The 19,338-nt window shown below is 36.3% G+C and overlaps 1 protein-coding gene across 5 annotated transcripts in view; it reads left to right on the top strand.

The window, feature by feature from the left end:
* Positions 1 to 19,338, top strand: part of DECR1 (2,4-dienoyl-CoA reductase 1) — a 73,166-nt gene that overhangs the window by 32,865 nt on the left and 20,963 nt on the right. For all 5 annotated transcript variants that reach the window (XM_022584824.2, XM_089898937.1, XM_089898938.1 and 2 more), the window contains 2 exons: positions 14,025 to 14,124; positions 18,428 to 18,500. In XM_022584824.2, the coding sequence (XP_022440532.1) occupies positions 14,025 to 14,124; positions 18,428 to 18,500 (173 nt within the window). The remainder of the gene's footprint in view (positions 1 to 14,024; positions 14,125 to 18,427; positions 18,501 to 19,338) is intronic.

Genomic DNA, 19,338 nt, shown 5'->3' with positions numbered 1-19,338 from the left:
TGTAGTTTTGATTTGCATTTCTCTAATGATTAGTGATGTTGAGCATCCTTTCATGTGTTTGTTGGCAATTTTTATGTCTTCTTTGAGGAAATGTCTATTTAGGTCTTCTGCCCATTTTTGGATTGGTTTGTTTGTTTATTTGAAATTGAGCTGCATGGGCTGCTTGTATATTTTGGAGATTAATCCTTTGTCAGTTGCTTCATTTGCAAATATTTTCTCCCATTCTGAGGGTTGTCTTTTCGTCTTGTTTATGGTTTTCATTGCTGTGCAAAAGCTTTTAAGTTTCATTAGGTCCCATTTGTTTGTTTTTATTGCAATTTCTCTAGGAGGTGGATCAAAAAGGATCTTGCTGTGATTTATGTCATAGCGTGTTCTGCCTATGTTTTCCTCTAAGAGTTTGATAGTGTCTGGCCTTACATTTAGGTCGTTAATCTATTTTGAGTTTATTTTTGTGTATGGTGTTTGGGAGTGTTCTAATTTCATTCTTTTACATGTAGCTGTCCAGTTTTCTGAGCACCACTTATTGAAGAGGCTCTCTTTTTTCCATTGTATAGTCTTGCCTCCTTTATCAAAAATAAGGTGACCATATGTGTGTGGGTGTATCTCTGGGCTTTCTATCGTGTTCCATTGATCTATATTTCTGTTTTTGTGCCAGTAACATACTGTCTTGATTACTGTAGCTTTGTAGTATAGTCTGAAGTCCAGGAGCCTGATTCCTCCAGCTCTGTTTTTCTTTCTCAAGATTGTTTTGGCTATTTGGGGTCTTTTGTGTTTCCATGCAAATTGTGAATTTTTTTGTTCTAGTTCTGTGAAAAATGCCATTGGTAGTTGGATAGGGATTGCATTGAATCTGTAGGTTGCTTTGGGTAGTAGAGTCATTTTCACAATGTTGATTCTTCCAATCCAAGAACATGGTATATCTCTCCATCTATTTGTAACATCTTTAATTTCTTTCATCAATGTCTTATAGTTTTCTGCATACAGGTCTTTTGTCTCCTTAGGTGGGTTTATTCCTAGGCATTTTATTCTTTTTGTTGCAGTGGTAAATGGGGATGTTTCCTTAATTTCTCTTTCAGATTTTTCATCATTAGTGTATAGGAATGCCAGAGATTTCTGTGCATTAATTTTGTATCCTGCTACTTTACCAAATTCATTGATTAGCTCTAGTAGATTTTTGGTAGCATCTTTAGGATTCTCTATGTATAGTATCATGTCATCTGCAAACAGTGACAGCTTTACTTCTTTTCCGATTTCGATTCCCTTTATTTCTTTTCCTTCTCTGATTGCTGTGGCTAATACTTCCAAAACTATGTAATAATAGTGGTGAGAGTGGACAACCTTGTCTTGTTCCTGATCTTAGTGGAAATGGTTTCAGTTTTTCATCACTGAGAATGATGTTGGCTGTGAGTTTGTCATATATGGCCTTTATTATGTTGAGTTAAGTTCCCTCTGTGTCTACTTTATGGAGGGTTTTTATCATAAATGGGTGTTGAATTCTGTTGAAACCTTTTTCTGCATCTACTGAGATGATCATAGGGTTTTTCTCCTTCAATTTGTTAATATGGTGTATCACATTGATTGATTTATGTTTATGGAAGAATCCTTAAATTCCTGGAATAAACCCCACTTGATCATGGTGTATGATCCTTTTAATGTGTTGTTGGATTCTGTTTGCTAGTATTTTGTTGAGGATTTTTGCATCTATGTTCATCAGCGATATTGGCCTGTAGTTTCCTTTCCTTGTGACATCTTTTGTCTGGTTTTGGTATCAGGGTGATGGTGGCCTCGTGGAATGAGTTTGAGAGTGTTCCTCCCTCTGCTATATTTTGGAAGAGTTTGAGAAGGATTGGTGTTAGCTCTTCTCTAAATGTTTGATAGAATTCGCCTGTGAAGCCATCTGGTCCTGGGCTTTTGTTTGTTGGAAGATTTTTAATCACAGTCTCAATTTCAGTGCTTATGATTGGTCTGTTTATATTTTCTATTTTTTCCTGGTTCAGTCTTGGAATGTTGTGCATTTCTAAGAATTTGTCCATTTGTTCCAGGTTGTCCATTTTATTGGCATATACTTGCTTGTACTAATGTCTCATGATCCTTTGTATTTCTTTCTTTCTTTTTTTTTTTTTTTTGCGGTATGTGGGCCTCTCACTGTTGTGGCCTCTCCCGTTGCGGAGCACAGGCTACGGACGCGCAGGCTCAACAGCCATGGCTCACGGGCCCAGCCGCTTTGCGGCATGTGGGATCTTCCCGGACCGGGGCACGAACCCGTGTCCCCTGCATTGGCAGGCGGACTCTCAACCACTGCGCCACCAGGGAAGCCCGATCCTTTGTATTTCTGAGGTGTCAGTTGTTACCTCTCCTTTTTCATTTCTATTTCTATTGATTTGAGTCTTTTTTTTCTTGATGAGTCTGGCTAATGGTTTATCAATTTTGTTTATCTTCTCAAAGAACCATCTTTTAGTTTTATTGATCTTTGCTATTGTTTCCTTCGTTTCTTTTTCATTTATTTCTGATCTGATCTGTATGATTTATTTCCTTCTAATTTGGGTTTTTTTGTTTTTCTTTCTCTAATTGCTTTAGGTGCAAGGTTAGGTTGTTTATTTTAGATTTCTCTTGTTTCTTGAGGTAGGATTGTACTGCTATAAAGTTCCCTCTTAGAACTGCTTTTGCTACATCCCATAGGTTTTGGGTCACGTTTTCATTGTCATTTGTTTCTAGGTATTTTTTGATTTCCCCTTTGATTTCTTCAGTGATGTCTTGGTTATTAAGTAGTGTATTGTTTTGCCTCCATGTGTTTGTAATTTTTACAGTTTATTTCCCTTAATTGATATATAGACTTACTGCGTTGTGGTCGGAAAAGATACCTGATACAATTTCAATTTTCTTTAATTTATCAAGGCTTGATTTGTGACCCAAGATATTGTCAATCCTGGAGAATGTTCCATAAGCACTTGAGAAGAGTGTGTATTCTGTTGTTTTTGGATGGAATGTCCTATAATAAATCAATTAAGTCCTATAAGTGTCAATTAAGTCCATCTTGTTTAATGTATCATTTAAAGCTTGTGTCTCCTTATTTTCATTTTGGCTGATCTGTCCATTGGTGAAAGTGGGGTGTTAAAGTCCCCTGCTATGTTTCTGTTTTTGTCGATTTCCCCTTTTATGGCTGTTAGCATTTGCATTATGCATCATATGTTGGGTGCATAAATATTTACAAATGTTATATCTTCTCTTGGATTGATCTCTTGATCATTATGTAATGTCCTTCTTTGTCTCTTGTAATAGTCTTTATTTTAATGTCTGTTTTGTCTGATATGAGAATTGCTCCTCAGCTTTCTTTTGATTTCCATTTGCATGGAATATCTTTTTCCATCCCCTCACTTTCAGTCTGTATGTGTCCCTAGGTCTGAAGTGGGTCTCCTGTAGACAACATATATGCAGGTCTTGTTTTTGTATCCATTCAGCCAGTCTATGTCTTTTGGTTGGAGCATTTAATCCATTTATATTTAAGGTATGTTATCGATATGTATGTTCCTATTAACATTTGATGAATTGTTTTGGGCTTGTTATTGTAGGTCTTTTCCTTCTCTTGTGTTTCCTGCCTAGAGAACTTCCTTTAACATTTGTTATAAAGCTGGTTTGGTGGTGCTGAATTCTCTTAGCTTTTGCTTATCTGTAAAAGTTTTAATTTCTCATTCCGAATCTAAATGAGAACCTTGCTGGGTAGAGTAATCTTGGTTGCAGGTTTTTCTCTTTCATCACTTTAAATATGTCCTGCCAGTCCCTCTGTCTTGCAGAGTTTCTGCTGAAAGATCAGCTGTTAACCTTATGGGGATTCCCTTGTATGTTATTTGTTGTTTTTCCCTGGCTGCTTTTAATATTTTTCTTTTTATTTAATTTTTGATAGTTTGATTAATATGTGTCTTGGCGTGTTTCTCCTTAGATTTATCCTGTATGGGACTCTCTGTGCTTCCTGGACTTGTTTATTTCCTTTCCTATTTTAGGGAAGTTTTCATCTATAATCTTTTCAAATATTTTCTCAGTCCCTTTCTTTTTCTCTTCTTCATCTGGGACCCCTATAATTCAAATGTTCATAGGGTTTTTGTTTTCCCAGAAATCTCTATGACTGTCCTCAATTCTTTTCATTCTTTTTTCTTTATTCTGCTCTGCAGGAGTTATTTCCACTATTTTATCTTCCAGGTCACTTATCCGTTCTTCTACCTCAGTTATGCTGCTATTGATTCTTCTAGAGAATTTTTATTTTAATTTATTGTGTTGTTCATCCTTGTTTATTTGCTCTTTAGTTCTTCTAGGTCCTTGTTAAACGTTTCTTGTATTTTCTCCATTCTATTTCCAAGATTTTAGATCATCTTTACTATCATTATTCTGAATTTGTTTTCAGGTAGACTGCCTATTTCCTCTTTATTTGTTAGGTCTGGTGGGTTTTTACCTTACTCCTTCATCTGCTGTGTGTTTCTCTGTCTTCTCATTTTGTTTAACTTACTGTGCTTGGGGTCTCCTTTTCTCAGGCTGCAGGTTCATAATTCCCGTTGTTTTTGGTGTCTGCCCCCAGTGGGTGAGGTTGGTTCAGTGGATTATGTAGGCTTCCTGGTGGAGGGGACACTGGTGCCTGTGTTCTGGTGGATGAAGCTGGATCTTGTCCTTCTGATGGGCAGGACCATGTCTGGTGGTGTGTTTTGGGGTGTCTGTGACCTTATTAGGATTTTAGGCAGCCTCTCTGCTAATGGGTGGGGTTGTGTTCCTCTCTTGCTAGTTTTCTGGCATAGGGAGTCCAGCACTGGAGCTTGCTGGTTGTTGAGTGGAGCTGGGTCTTAGTGTTGAGATGGAGATCTCTGGGAGAGCTTTTGCCTTTTGATATTACATGGAGCCGGGAGGTGTCTGTTGGACCAATGTCCTGAACTTGGCTCTCCTACCTCAGAGGCACAGGCCAGACACCCACTTGGAGCACCAACACTGTGTCAGCCACATGGCTCAGAAGAAATGGGAGAAAAAAAGAAAGAAAGAAAAAAAAAACAGGTACATGGGGGAGTTTTTGCCTTTTGGGAAGTCTGAGGTCTTCTGCCAGCATTCAGTAGGTGTTTTGTAGGAGTTGTTCCACATGTTGATGTATTTCTGATGTATTTGTGGGGAGGAAGGGGATCTCCACTTCTTACTCCTCCGCCATCTTGAAGGTCTCCCAGATTTGTTTTCTTAAGGCCTTACTTACTACTCTGTCAGTCCTCAGCTCTACTTTGCCAATAGATGATATGTTGTTTACAGCCCTGTCTTTTGAAATTGATATTATATTTAAGCTAAATTCAGCCAATGCCTCTTGTGCCACTGTGAAAGACATATTAGATAAGTGTTCAACATAGTATGATACTCTTCATACTTGGTTGTTTTTCAGAATCTTAAATTACTTAACATTTGAGTAAGAATATTGACCACATATCCACTATTCTTTTTTAAAAAAATATATATTTGTTTGGATTCTATTTAAAGAGAACAGTTTTTCTTAAATTTTACTTTTTTTGTCTGTGTGAGTGTATTAATTGACAAAATATGTGACAGCCTACCCAGATACTTTACTTGATTTTGGACTATCTTTGATCATTGAGTCACATAGATTACTTTATACCAGGAAGCTAGAATTTCTTCCACATAAGACCACATATGAGAAATCTGTAGTGATTACTGCAACTTGCATAATTATTAAATACAGATATAAGATGCAGTAGATGTTAGAATACTGAACAGTATTATTTATAAGTAAATGCTCTAATTTTAACTAAATTTTCTTCCATCTTGTCTCCCTTACTCCTTCTCCTTTCCTCCATCTCCCCTCCTTCCTTACTTCCTTTCCTCACTTTTTTAAAACACCTAACATTTATCAAGTGCTTATTCTATATCAGCTTTTGTTCTAAGTGTTAAATATTTATGAACTCATTTAACACTTGTAATGACTCTGGAAGGTAAGTGCTGTTTATAGTTATGGGTAGAGACTGAGGTGCAGAGTTAGTCTTTTTTAATATATTGCTAGATGTTTTTAATTCTCACTTTTACAGATGAGAAAATGTGGTTTATTAAATAACTAAGAAGTGTTAATTATCACTGTTAAAACTGATGATTGACAAATTTTTTTTTTATTCTCAGAAGTAGTCCAGGGCTTCCCTGGGGGCGCAGTGGTTGAGAATCCGCCTGCCAATGCAGGAGACACGGGTTCGATCCCTGGTCCAGGAAGATCCCACATGCCGCGGAGCAACTAAGCCCGTGTGCCACAATTACTGAGCCTGTGCTCTAGAGCCATGGGGCCACAACTACTGAGCCCGCATGACACAACTACTGAAGCCCACATGCCTAGAGCCCGTACTCTGCAACAAGAGAAGCCACCACAATGAGAAGCCCACTCACTGCAACGAAGACCCAACACAGCCAAAAATAAATAAATAAAATAAATAAATTCATTAAAAAAGAACCCAAAGAAGTGGTCCAGTAGGAAAAAAGGAGCAGTAGTTTAATTGAAGTCATTGTCACCTAGTTTATACCTGATACTTAGATGGTGAGTCTTGATATTTTGACCACTACTCAGCTTTCTCATCTGTAAAAAAGATTGGATAATCAACTACTACTCCAATATTTAGTAAGCAAACAAGGTATTAGATACAAAAGTTTTGTGAAAAACATAAATTGCTTCAAAAATATTCATGTGCTTCTTCATGTATGTGAATGAACATATGGTAGCTTAGATAATTTAAAGAATTAGGTAGAATTAATTTTCAGATATTCAGGGAATCTAAGATTGTGGAATAGTCAGAAGCAGCCCAAGGAAGCTTGAATCATATGGACTGTGTCAGGGAAAGGCAAGGAGTGAACAGTTATTGTCTCGTCAGATTAATCATGAACAATGAAGGGGAAATAGAAAGTAGTTAAGAAGTGTCTGTAAAGGAAATCATGGATAGGATCAGTGTCATTGGAAGTATGCCTGAGATGATCTTACCAGCAGCCTGAGAATATCTTACCAGCAGCCTTGTGCTAGAGGAAGAGAAGAGTAAATGCAAATAATGCACCAACCGAAGAAACTAAAAAAGGAAAGATCCTTTTAATCAATAGTTATGAAGAATCAGTTGAAGGCTTTGAACTAAGTAAAATACTTTATGCCATTCTTGCAATTGAGTTAAAACAAATTATCAGAAAACACAAAGTTTTTAACCATCTTGCTGTTCTAGACACATAATGTGTGAACTGTAAACACAGAAATAAATTTTAAAGCATTCTTATTTTCAATCCATTGATATTGAACTCAGCCAGTTACTTTTCCCTCATCATTCATCATTCAGTGAACCTCAGCCTGTCCAATCTCACATCCTTCTGTAATCACCCATTGTTTGACTGCTCTTTTACATAGACTCTGACAGAATCATTTTCCCTTAAGCCGTATAGAATTGTCATGCCCAGCTTTAGTTCCACACCTTAATGAATCATGTCCTATTCAAAAGCTCTAATACACACTTTAGCATTTAAAAACATGCTGCACATTGTTCTTGTTCCATGTTGCAAGTCTCCTTTTCTCATCCATCAAAATTGGAAATGCTATTACCCATCAGTATACAATACTTCTGCCCCACCTGAAAACCCTTTCCACCCTTACTCCATTCTTCTCCCCACCAGTTCTTAACTCATCACTAAGCACAAAGGTGATGCTTTGTTTATGGAATGAAACATTTTTGAGACTCACAAAAAAAGGTGAATTGAGGGCATGTTTAACACTACTTTCAATTATGTCCTTCAGCTTTACTGTTGGGGAAAAGAAGATTATGAGCCATTTGACAAAATCAACTGATAAGGAGGCAAATGCACCTTGTTTCAGAAGAAGGAAGAGTAGAGCAGGCATAGGATGAGGCTTTTCTTATTTGTCAGTGTGAGTGCACGTTGTATGCTGTTTAGATTTTAAAGTATAGAAGGACCATATGGGTACATTTCTGTGTATTGCGACTAGGCCTTCCTTAGAACAGTGGGTGCATTTTAAGAATGTTTAAAAACACTTTCTTAGTAATGAGTTGGCATTTATTAAGGCAGTGTTAATATCCTTTTAAAATCACTTTTTGCCAGAGTTACTAATTTGATACAACATTTCTACCTCATTTATTAAATTTTCTTATAGCAACTGTGTACCTTACTTTGATGTTTTGTGAAGATAATGTAAAGGTAAGGTGATTTGGAAATTTTGGAAAGGAATCTTTTTTTTTTCTTTTTAACTATATAACTGAAAATTTCTTCGAGAGGAAATTTTATGAGTGTAGGCTCTGGATCAAACTGCCTGGTTCTAGTCCTGATGATACCACTTATTAGTAGTGTGAACTTGGGAAAACTACCTCTCTGTGCCTCAGTCTCTTTTGTAAATAGGAGGATAAAGATAGAACCTTCCTCCTAGGATTGCTGTGATGATTAAGTGAGCTAGTGCCTGTAAAGTGTTAAGAATAGTGCCTGGCTCAGACTACTGCTCAGTAAGTATTAGCTATTAAAGAAAATGTTAGATTCCTCCAAGATAAGTGTATTTTTACCACCTGTTTTACAAGGGGACCATGAAGTATCTGAATGTGAGGCTATGTTCCTACGTCCCATAGTTAAAATAGACTAGAAAAACCGGAGATCTGATACGACTTATTGTAATTAAACTTTTAAGTTTCAACCTACATGAAGGATGTATTTATGTTAAATGTTCAAATGAGATGTCTTCACTTAGTAGATAATATTCTTTTAAAAAGAGTTATGCTGTTTGTTTTTAAGTTATATGATCATCCTGTGAGTAACTTTTAGAGTGTTGATGACTTTTAGATTTAAATTCAATTGAGTCTCTTATCAAAAAGTGGCTAAGAGTTAGTGTCCTCTGTGCCTTCATCAAAAAGAGAAGTGAAGAGTTTTCTCTTCATGTTATGACTGTCAGGAAGATTAATTGCTGGCAATAACAGTAGGAGAGTTAAACCTGCAAGCAATAGCTCACCTGTGTGCTTAGAAAGTACAAGGAATTCAGGCTTACTTACGTGTAGTATGTAATGCCTGGAGAGGCAAAGATGAGGCTAAGGGGTGTGGACTTTACCCTCTGGAATTGGGTAAAGATAAACTGAAGGATCTTAACAAGAGATATATTCAGAGTGGAGACTGAAGCATGATTAATGACTGAGGGGAGGGCCCAATGAGGAGAAGTGTTGAGAAAGAAAGAAGAGAGAACCAATGAAGGAATGTTGTAGTCTCAGGAGATGTGAATCAGAAACATAGGTGGAGGAGCTTACTCTGGATACTGAAAGAGTTGATAAATGATGTTGAGGGCCCTGGTGAAATTGTAGATGCATCTTTCCAATGGCATTTACCTACAGCTTGGAACAGTTTTAAAACACCCTCCTTATAAGAGTGGAGAAGGCCGTTCTGGTATTGAGAACTGCAGGGTGGATGTTTGAGACAATGTGTGGCTAGGAATTGAGTGCCTGATTTCATGTAATAGTCTAGGCTGTAAATAGAAAAGTTAGACTAGGAGGGAACTATAAGCCTAAAGAATATGGGAGATAAAGCACCCAGAATTTATAATGAGGTCTCAAAGAGCACATGTAGTATGAGGATGTGAAAGATCTGGAAGGACAGAATACAGAGAGTAACACATTGCATTCAGTATTTTGGAATGATGACAAAGTTCAGGTTGTGGCTAAATTGGGGTAGCACCGAAGGTCATGGAACTGTAAGATTTATGATCTTGTCCACCTGAATGTTGAAATCTTCCAGATTGTTGAGAGAAGTTGGCTTTGAGATGTGGTTACAGATATTTTTGTAGGTTTAAGTCCAGGAGTCAAATTTTAATTAAAATGGCAGAGTAGGTTGGGAAGTCAAAGTTAACATCAATTGAAGTTACAAACGGTGGTTAAAGAGCTGGATATTATCATTTTCAAATGGGACTTTTTGTATGAGGGTAAAAGAGTAATAGGTAGAATCGATAGCAATGATTAATTAGTGAGTAATCTGTAGAATGTAATGACATTTGCTGGAAACTCTCTATTTTCCTACTTTACAGTGATAAATCTGGGGCCCAGAACAGGGAAGTGATTTGCCCAAGGTCACACAGTTATAGGGCTAGTAAATAGTAGAATTAATGTTTGAGTCAGGTGTCTTTAAACTGCAGTATTCCATCTCTACTGGACATTGGAACTAACATTTTTTATTTTAATTTTCAAAATTTGTATTTAAACCAGATTTTAGAGCTTTTGAGTCTTTTTTTGAAACTGGCACGTAACCTTACACGTTTTATCCTTTTTAATAGTGTGATTTTTAGTGTTTCTTTGTTACTATTTTTTTCCATTTTGAGATAGTTAAGTATGGGCAAGCATAATATTTATTTTATTTATTGCTCCCTTTCTCTGTTTTCTTAACTTCACTAACATAGGTTCTATTTTTGTTGTCAGCACTGGGATGTTAGAAACTTGCCATTTACAAGCCTCTTCCATAGGTAATTCTAATTTAAATGATTAGCCTTCCTATGAAAAGAAAAAAATATATCTGTGACTGACCCTGGGAATCTGGGAATTCTTTACTTTGAGCTATTAGCACCACTGTTCATTTTTTGAAATCCAGCTGTTAATTGTTTATGCAGCATTCATCCTATTGGAACAGTGCAATTTCAAATGTTTGCCTCTTTTTTACACTCAGGGGTAATTAAAAGCAGCAGTATCTCATTCTAAGCAGTGGGCTACCCACATCTTAAATAAAATCTAGAGAGAAAGAGAAGAGGATGATAACTTTCATTTCCAGTATCTCAATTACATAATAATGACTTAACTCCTCCTTTCCCACACCTCAAGAAAAATTGCTGTTAAATCTGAATGGGAAGATAGAGCACATTCTATTGGAACATTGGCATTACATAAGTAATTGTCACTTTTAAAAGTAGTTTTTATAATTTTGTTGTAAGATGATGCAGTTAGCATCTGTTGTCAGTGTACTGTAATGGTGTACACTAAAGTTCTACATCCTCTTCTTTCACAGGGTGAATTTGGAAACAAAGTAATTTTCAGAGATCTGAGAGACTGAGCTTGATATATTAGAAAAAGTTACCATAATGCCTAACATAACTATTCTTATTTCTCATGTCCTTAAAATGGTACTCCTGTCCCCTCTTCCACTCCCAATGTTTTCCGGGTTGTGCTAAGTTTTGTTTCTACTCTGGAGTGTGTGGAGGGAAAGAGAAACAAAATATGTCAAGGAGAAAAAAAACTTATCTGAATATTCTTTAAATTATTTTCCTTGTAGTCCTTCAAACTTGTAGTCTTAAATTTCTTAAAGTATCTACTGTTTCATATATATATATATATAGTTTGATTCATTTGCTAATATTAACTTACAGTATTTTCAGTGTTGTGGCTAAGTAGGAAGTAGAAAATCACTGATTTTTCAGGAGCTAAAGATTATTATTTTAAACTTTCATACAGTCAATTTACTGAGAACCCACTATGTCCCAGGCAATGTTGATTACTGGCTGTATTTTCCTGTGCTGTACAATATATCCTTGTTGCTTATTTTATACATAGTAGTTTGTGTCTCTTAGTCCGATACCCCTATCTCACCCCTTTCCCCTTTCCTCTCCTCAGTGGTAACCACTAGTTTGTTCTCTATATCTGTGAGTCTGTTTCTGTTTTGTTATATATATTCATTTATTTTATTTTTTAGATTCCACGTATAAGTGATAACACAGCATATGTTTTTCTTTGACTTATTTCCTTAAGCATAATACTCTTTAGGTCCATGCACGTGTTGCAGCTGTCAACATTTCATTCTTTTTTATGGCTGAGTAATATTCCATTGTGTATATATATACCACATTTTCTTTATCCATTCATCTGTTGATGGGTGCTTAGATTGCTTCCATATCTTGGCAATTGTAAGTAATGCTGCTATGAACATTGTGGTGCATGTATCTTTTTGAATATATTCTTTTTCTTCAGACACATACCCAGCAATGGAATTGCTGGATCATATGGTCGTTCTATTTTTAGTTTTTTGAGGACTCTCCATACTGTTTTCCGTAGTGGCTGCCTCAATTTACAATCCCATCAACAGTGTACTAGGGTTCCCTTTTCTGCACATCCTCACCAACGTTTGTTATTTGTAAACGTTTTGGTGATAGCCATTCTGACATGTGTGAGGTGATATCTCATTGTGGTTTTGATGTACATGTCTCTGATGATTAGCATTGTTGAGCATTTTTTCGTGTGTCTGCTGGCCATCTGTATATCTTCTTTGGAAATATGTCTTTGCCCATTTTTTAATTGGGCTGTTTTTTTTTTTGATATTGAGTTGTATGAGCTGTTTACATATTTTGGATATTAACCCCTTATTGGCCATCTTATTTGCCAGTATTTTCTCCCATTCAGTAGGTTTTTACATTTCATCCATGGTTTTCTTCATTGTACGAAAGCTTTTAAGTTTAATTAGTTCCCATTTGTTAATTTTTGCTTTTATTCTTTTGTCTTAGGAGACACATCCAAAAAAATATTGCTGTGGTTTATGTCAAAGTGTGTTCTGCCTATATTCTCTCCTAGGAATTTTATGTTTTTAGGTCTTTTTAGATCTTTAATTCATTTTGAGTTTATTTTTGTATATGGTGTAAGGAAACGTTCTAATCTTATTCTTTTACATGTAGCTGTCCAGTGTACAATATCATTTGAAAGGTCTTCATCTGCTGATTCTATCTTCTGTGTCATTTATGAGAGTCTTTCTATTATTTGATTTTTCTCCTGGTTGTTTCTGTGTCTTTTTATGTGTAGTAATTTTTGGTTGCATGCTATGAATTTTATGTTGTTGTTGTTGTTGTTGTTGTGTGTGTGTGTGTGTGTGTGTGTGTGTGGTGTCCACATATGTGTATGCATTTTAATTTCCCTTTGAATTAAAAACTTGTGGACCAGCTTGATCAGTTCAGTGTTCATTTTTAAGCTTTATTTGGGTGAGTCTAGAGTAGACTTTACTTTTGGGCTAATTTAACCCTCCTATTAATGCACAGCCCTTCTGAACTTTTCCACTGAAAGCGCTGGATATTCAACAAAGCTGCTCAGACTCACTTATCTCCCAGCCCTCTGTGTACTCTGGGAATTGTTCAGCTTATGGTTCCCAGGCAGTTGTTCTTTGCCTGGCCTTATGGAATCTTACCCTAAACATGTACAGCTTGATATTTGGCCAGAGACTCAAGGATACACTATGCAGATTTATGGGGCTCTATCTTTACATACTTTTCTCTTCGGGGGAACTCTCCTCACAAATTGCAACTTCCTCAGTCTCTCTAAAATCTGATCTGTCTCCTCAACTCAGTGATAATGCCTTATTTGGCTATTTTCCTACTCCTTATGCCACAGTCTATATGACATATGTATATAGTATAATATAGAGTATGTAATATAGAATATATAGTATGTATATATATGTAGTATATAGTACATACTGTGGTATACGTACAGTACCTTTAGGCAAAATCTGATCTTAGGGATCATTTCATTTGTTTTTCTTCTCTCAGGAATTGCCATCTTTCCCTGCCTGCTAAACAGTATCTGAAAATAGTGGTATCATATATTTGATACAGTTTCTTTGTGTTTACAGGAGGAGGACAAATCCATGATGCTGGAGGCAGAAGTCCCTGCTAAATTAGTTTTGGTTCTGATTTATTCTTATAAATGGGTTATTGGAAATCCTGTCCAGCTGATTATGCAGGATATAATAGGGCCATACCTTTGAGATTTGAGCCTTGGTATTGACTCACCTGGTATAGAATTTTAATTAAGCACAGACTGGACCATCCTGAATGGCAGCAAGATTACTAGCAAAGATGTAGCAATTTTATTAGATTACTCTTTCATTAATTTAGGCTTAGTGAAGTTTTGAAAATTTCTTCAGTTTTTGTTATACCCTCTTGAATTAGATCCCATTATTATAAATAATGTTTTCCTGATGTGAATTGATTTAGCTGTATTGTTAATTACTGTATCATTTTAAAATGTCAGGAGCATCGTTTCTTGCTATTACAACCATCTATGCTGAGACTGGGTCAGGTTTTGTAGTACCAAGTGCTTCTGCCAAAGCAGGAGTGGAGGCCATGAACAAGTGAGTACTGCTGTGTTAATCCTGTCACTGAAGATAAATAATGTGCTTTGGTAGCTTGCGTAACTAAATTCCTGCTTTCTAGTCTCTTTCCAGAGAAAAATAAAACAAAGACTAATTTGGATTCACCAGGAGACATTCTATTTCATGAATAGGTCCTATTTGTCTACAGCAGCACTGTCCAATAGAATTTTCTGCGATGATCGAACTGTTCTGTAAATCTGCAGTATCCAATAGCTATATGTGGCCATTGAACCCTTGCATTCTGGCTACTGTGACTGAGAAACTAAATTTTATTTAATTTTAATTACTTCTCCAGTATGACTGTGTATTATAAAGTATGAGAAAAAGGCTTATAGGAACTCGGACTAGTGTATCCATGTATCTTTACTAGTGCCCCCTCTGACCTCTCTTAAACATGCCTTCATCCTTTTATTGTACCTACTATACACGATTAATAGAACTAATATAGACAGTGACCACTTGTCAGCTCTTTTGGCCTTTTCTCAGCAGCATATGATTGCTTTTTGAATCTGTTCCCCATTGGCCTTTTCTACTGTCTTAGTTGTAATATAAGGTCTTATCATTGCTTGTCTTGCTTACTGTAATAACCCCATAATATGTTTCTCTGCTACCAGTTTCTTTTCTCTTTATTTTTTATTCACATTCCCACCAGACTCATCTTTCTACAAATGTATATCTGCTTATTATAATGCCTAGTTAAAAACCTTATATCATTTTTCTATTACTCTTTGGAATAAAAGCCAAAACTCAATATGGTATTCTAAACAGACTTGTCCCTGGCCTTTCTTTATTCATTGACTTATTTGATAAATATTTATTGTGTATCTTTTGTGTACATGGGATACAGGGATATGATAGTGATGGAAATAGAACAGTCCTCATTCTCACCTGAACTTGCATTCTTTTACCGTTATTCCTGTGCTTTTAATTACCATCATTCCTGTGCTCTATATTTTCTTAAACACACCACGCATTTTCATATCTCTATGCCTGGGTTATGCTGTTGTTTGAATTTGCTGTTATATTTTGCCTCCCTTCAGGGTGCTTGTATCACCTCCTCTGGGATATTTACTTTCATTTCTCTAGAAGAGAATTAACCATCCTCTACTCTTTGCACCCTTAAAACTTTGTTTATTCCAGTCTAGTGAGAAGACTAACACATTAATAAATGCCATCCAGTGTTGTAGATTCTAAAATGAAGGGGCACAGAGAAGGGCACTGTAGACTATTTTTAACATATCATTAAAGCTATATGACTTCCCCACTAGAATGTGTGTCTGTGAGAGAAGAAAGCATATCTTATTCATCTTTGTGTACTCATTGCTCAGCAAGATCGGGTACATAGCTGGTGCTCAGTGCTTGTAGAACTACATAATTGTTCTCTTTTTCGAGTAGTCTCAAGGTTCTTTTTAACATTTAAACCAGTAATACACATTTGTTTGAGATACAAAGAAGTCATACTTTACTCAGCAGTTTAGTTTGAATAGAGATAATTACCATTTTTGGGTTTTTTTTAAGGTCAAATGGTATTGGAAATAAGGGATTTGAACTTGACTATTTTGGCACCATTTGTACAATATTTGTTTTGTTGAGATCTTTGACTCTTGTTAGAGGTTTCAATTTCATGGCTTTTAAGGACTATGATTCTGTGCTGCTTTTTTGGTATTACTGCATAGTGAATTGCACATAGCAGACGCTCAATAAATGTGTACCTTCCTCCCCAGCCCATGTTCCCATCAGCCCTCTTTCATATTTTATAGTACACAATCATACCAGATAAGGTCTTGTAGGTCCCTGAATACTGCATGTTGTTTATGCCTTTGTCCTTTACTCACACTGGCCCATATGCCTGGGCTGTCTTCTTTTTTCCAGCCTACCTTCTAATATCTCCCATCCTCTTCTTTCCCCCTTACTCCCACAAAAAACTCCTAATGCTTCTTCAAGTGTCAGCTCAATTATCACCTCCTGTGGGAAGCCTTCCATGTAATTCAGGAAGGCATAGATACTTCTTCCTTTACGTAGTCTTGGCACATATTACAGTTTCCAGGATAGTAGTATCTAGTTCTTTATACAACCAAAGCGACCTCTCTTGAGAGAGGGACTATCTCCTGAAAGCAGGGCTGCCTTTCTTTGTTTGAGGATATTGGCATATAGTAAGCTCACAATAGACACCTGTTGATTGAAAAACAATAATGGTTAACATTATTGAGTATATTGTACTTAGCATCTTAACATGCAGAGTGAGCCAGTGAGGTGGATTCCTTATGTTACAATAGATCTTGAGAATATAAACTAGGTTAAAAGAGCTGGCACTAGAACAAATTTATCCGTTGCACCTATGAATAGAGATAGCATGGCTTTTCCTCTTAAGCCAGTTTCCTTAATAGCTTGCCCAGTTTTTCACAGAATGCTGTAAACTCTGCTCAGCTCAGTAATTCTGTTAAGACACACAGCTACTACTTCCCTAGCAATCTAGTAGGTGCACTACAAGTACATACCCAGAGTAGGTATGGTCTTGGACTCTGTCAAAGGTATCACTCAGAAAAGCAGTTTTTAATGTATGATTTGCCTGAAAGAGATGCAGCCCATTTCTCTAAAATGTACCAGTGGATTAATCAGATTAACAGACTGTACTTGGAGCACAATGATTTATAAAGCATTGTTAATGTTAATGCTTATCTTAGTGAGTATCTTATAATTACATAGAGCTTATGTTAATGGGTATCTTATAATTATACAAAACTTATCCCTTTGTATCTATTGCAAGGATACAGTGTCTTAAGGACATTACTATACTACACAATTTTCCTTTTATACGTTTTCTTGGAAGAAATGTTTTATTAAATTTTTTTGTCAGAAACGATTGTGTTTTTCCTGAGAGATTAGCTTGCTTTTTTCGTTATGGGCAGTGTGAATTGTGTAACTGGTTAGGCTTACCTTTTGCATAGCATCATGGAAGGAGTAGATACAAGTTTTTCACCTGCCTATTATAATTATATGGAATATCACAATACATTTAGTTATAAGTTTCATTCTTGGCTTCTTTATATTTCCTTATCCTTGTTTTGTTTGTTTTCTTTCTTTTCAAGTAATTTTGTCTTCTTCATTTGCATTACATGTATTTCTTAAGTTACGTTAAATCATTTTTTTAAAGTAGATTAAGTATATATGCACACAAATATACATATGAATATAAATTTCTAAAATAAGTTTAGGTAGTAAAAGTTAGACATATCTATCAAGTAAGCTTTTTTTTTTTAAATTTATTTTTGGCTGCATTGGGTCTTCATTGCTGTGCATGGGCTTTCTCTTGTTGCAGCGAGTGGGGGCTACTCTTTGTTGCGGTGCACGGGCTTCTCATTGCAGTGGCTTCTCTTGTTGCGGAGCACGGGCTCTAGGCGCACGGGCTTCAGTAGTTGTGGCACTCAGGCTCAGTAGTTGTGGCTCTCGGGGTCTAGAGCTCAGGCTCAGTAGTTGTGGCACATGGGCTTAGTTGCTCCACGGCATGTGGGATCTTCCCGGAGCAGAGCTCGAACCCGTGTCCCCTGCATTGGCAGGCAGATTCTTAACCACTGCACCACCAGGGAAGTCCCAAGTAGGCTTTTAAAACAGGTTGCTTCTTCAAGGTTTCATGTTTGCTATTAGTGTTCTATTTTGCTTCAGGGCATTTAACAAGATTCTTTTAGATTCTTACTTCCTTTTTAGCTCAGTTCAACAATTGTATTAAAGCCTAGTTAGACATGATATGGTTAATATTTTAAGTCTATGTAATGCGTCTCTTACTCAATTAAGGCACTTGTAATGTTGCAAACATTGTAATCTACTGTACTATGAGTAAAGTTACATTGAACTTTATAAGTGCAGGACTGAACTCCAGAAAATGTGGGGGAGAGACATGAATCTCTTCCTTCTTTGTGCTAAATAATGATACCCTTTTTAAAAATGTGTATTGATATTGGACTTCGTTCAAAATGTGAATAGTAGGTCATCTAGCGTAGTGCTTAAGGACACTAAAGTGTAAATGGTAGATAGTACAGCAGAGTGTGACTAAGGGCACAAACTCTAGAGCTAGACTGCTACAGGTTGACTCACTACCATATGACCCAGAGCAAATGATTTAACTTCTCTGTGCCTCAGTTTCCTTGTCTGTAACAGGGGGAATAATAATAGTACCTACCTATTGGAGTTATAGTCTCTGGCATTTAATAAGCATGCAGTCTTGGTTATTAGTATTTTTAATATATAGTATAATATTTTAGAATCTGTGTTGTTTAATTTTTAGGTCTCTTGCAGCTGAATGGGGTAAATATGGAATGAGATTCAACGTGATTCAACCGGGGCCTATAAAAACCAAAGTAAGTTTTGGTTTGCTTATGATCACATTTTGAGTGATTAAGGAGTGAAAGATAGATAGATAGATTCTCATGTGTGCAGGATTTTCCAGCAATACCTTAGTTTGGAGCCCTGGTGGAAGGGAAGAGGGTTTTGCCATTATCCAACATAAGAAATAAGGAGGTGGGCAAGAATACAGCAGCTATACAACTCCTTGATAAGGTCTATTTCAGTGTCATAATCTTTCTGGGATCTTTTATGCCATCAATTTTGGCATTTTGTCTGATTTGCTTTAATGATCTGTTATTGTGTTATATTTCTTAATTTTTACTATATTTTAAAGGTTCTTTGACATCCGTTTTTAAAATGGAAATGTAACTGTATTTTAAATTTAAGAGATGCTTTAGAAATTTATCATATAAGCTTGGTCTTGTTATAGGCAACATTTTCTTTGACACATGTCTGTGCCTTTTCACTTTCAAACACTGTTATGCACATCATCTAATTCCCATGTCTCTCTGATTAAAAATCCTTCTGATGGCATGCATTTCACCTGAAATCAGATATTGCAACTCATAATTATCACTAATGCTGTTACAGATGTTGCTTGAAAGGTTCACAGGTTCTCTGTTCTCTCACATTACCCCAAATGACTTCACTCTCATACTTCTTTTTGTTTCTGTGTAAAGCAAGAATTTATAATCCCAACTGGGATGTTTCTTTGAAGGCCCAGGTGAAATTTGCTAAGTTGTTTCTGTTGTATAAACTGAAAATAATGCAAAGGAGTATTTGGCTTGTAGATGGTTCTGGGGTATTAAATATTAACATGGAGATGGTTGTATTAATTTTTTTAGCAGTTTG

This window comes from Delphinapterus leucas, chromosome 17 (genome assembly GCF_059928025.1).
Source record: "Delphinapterus leucas isolate spDelLeu-1000000601 "Yukka" chromosome 17, BTC_Dleu_Yukka2, whole genome shotgun sequence".
NCBI classification, from domain to species: Eukaryota; Metazoa; Chordata; class Mammalia; order Artiodactyla; family Monodontidae; genus Delphinapterus; species Delphinapterus leucas.
This window is presented reverse-complemented; position numbering and strand designations above follow the sequence as displayed.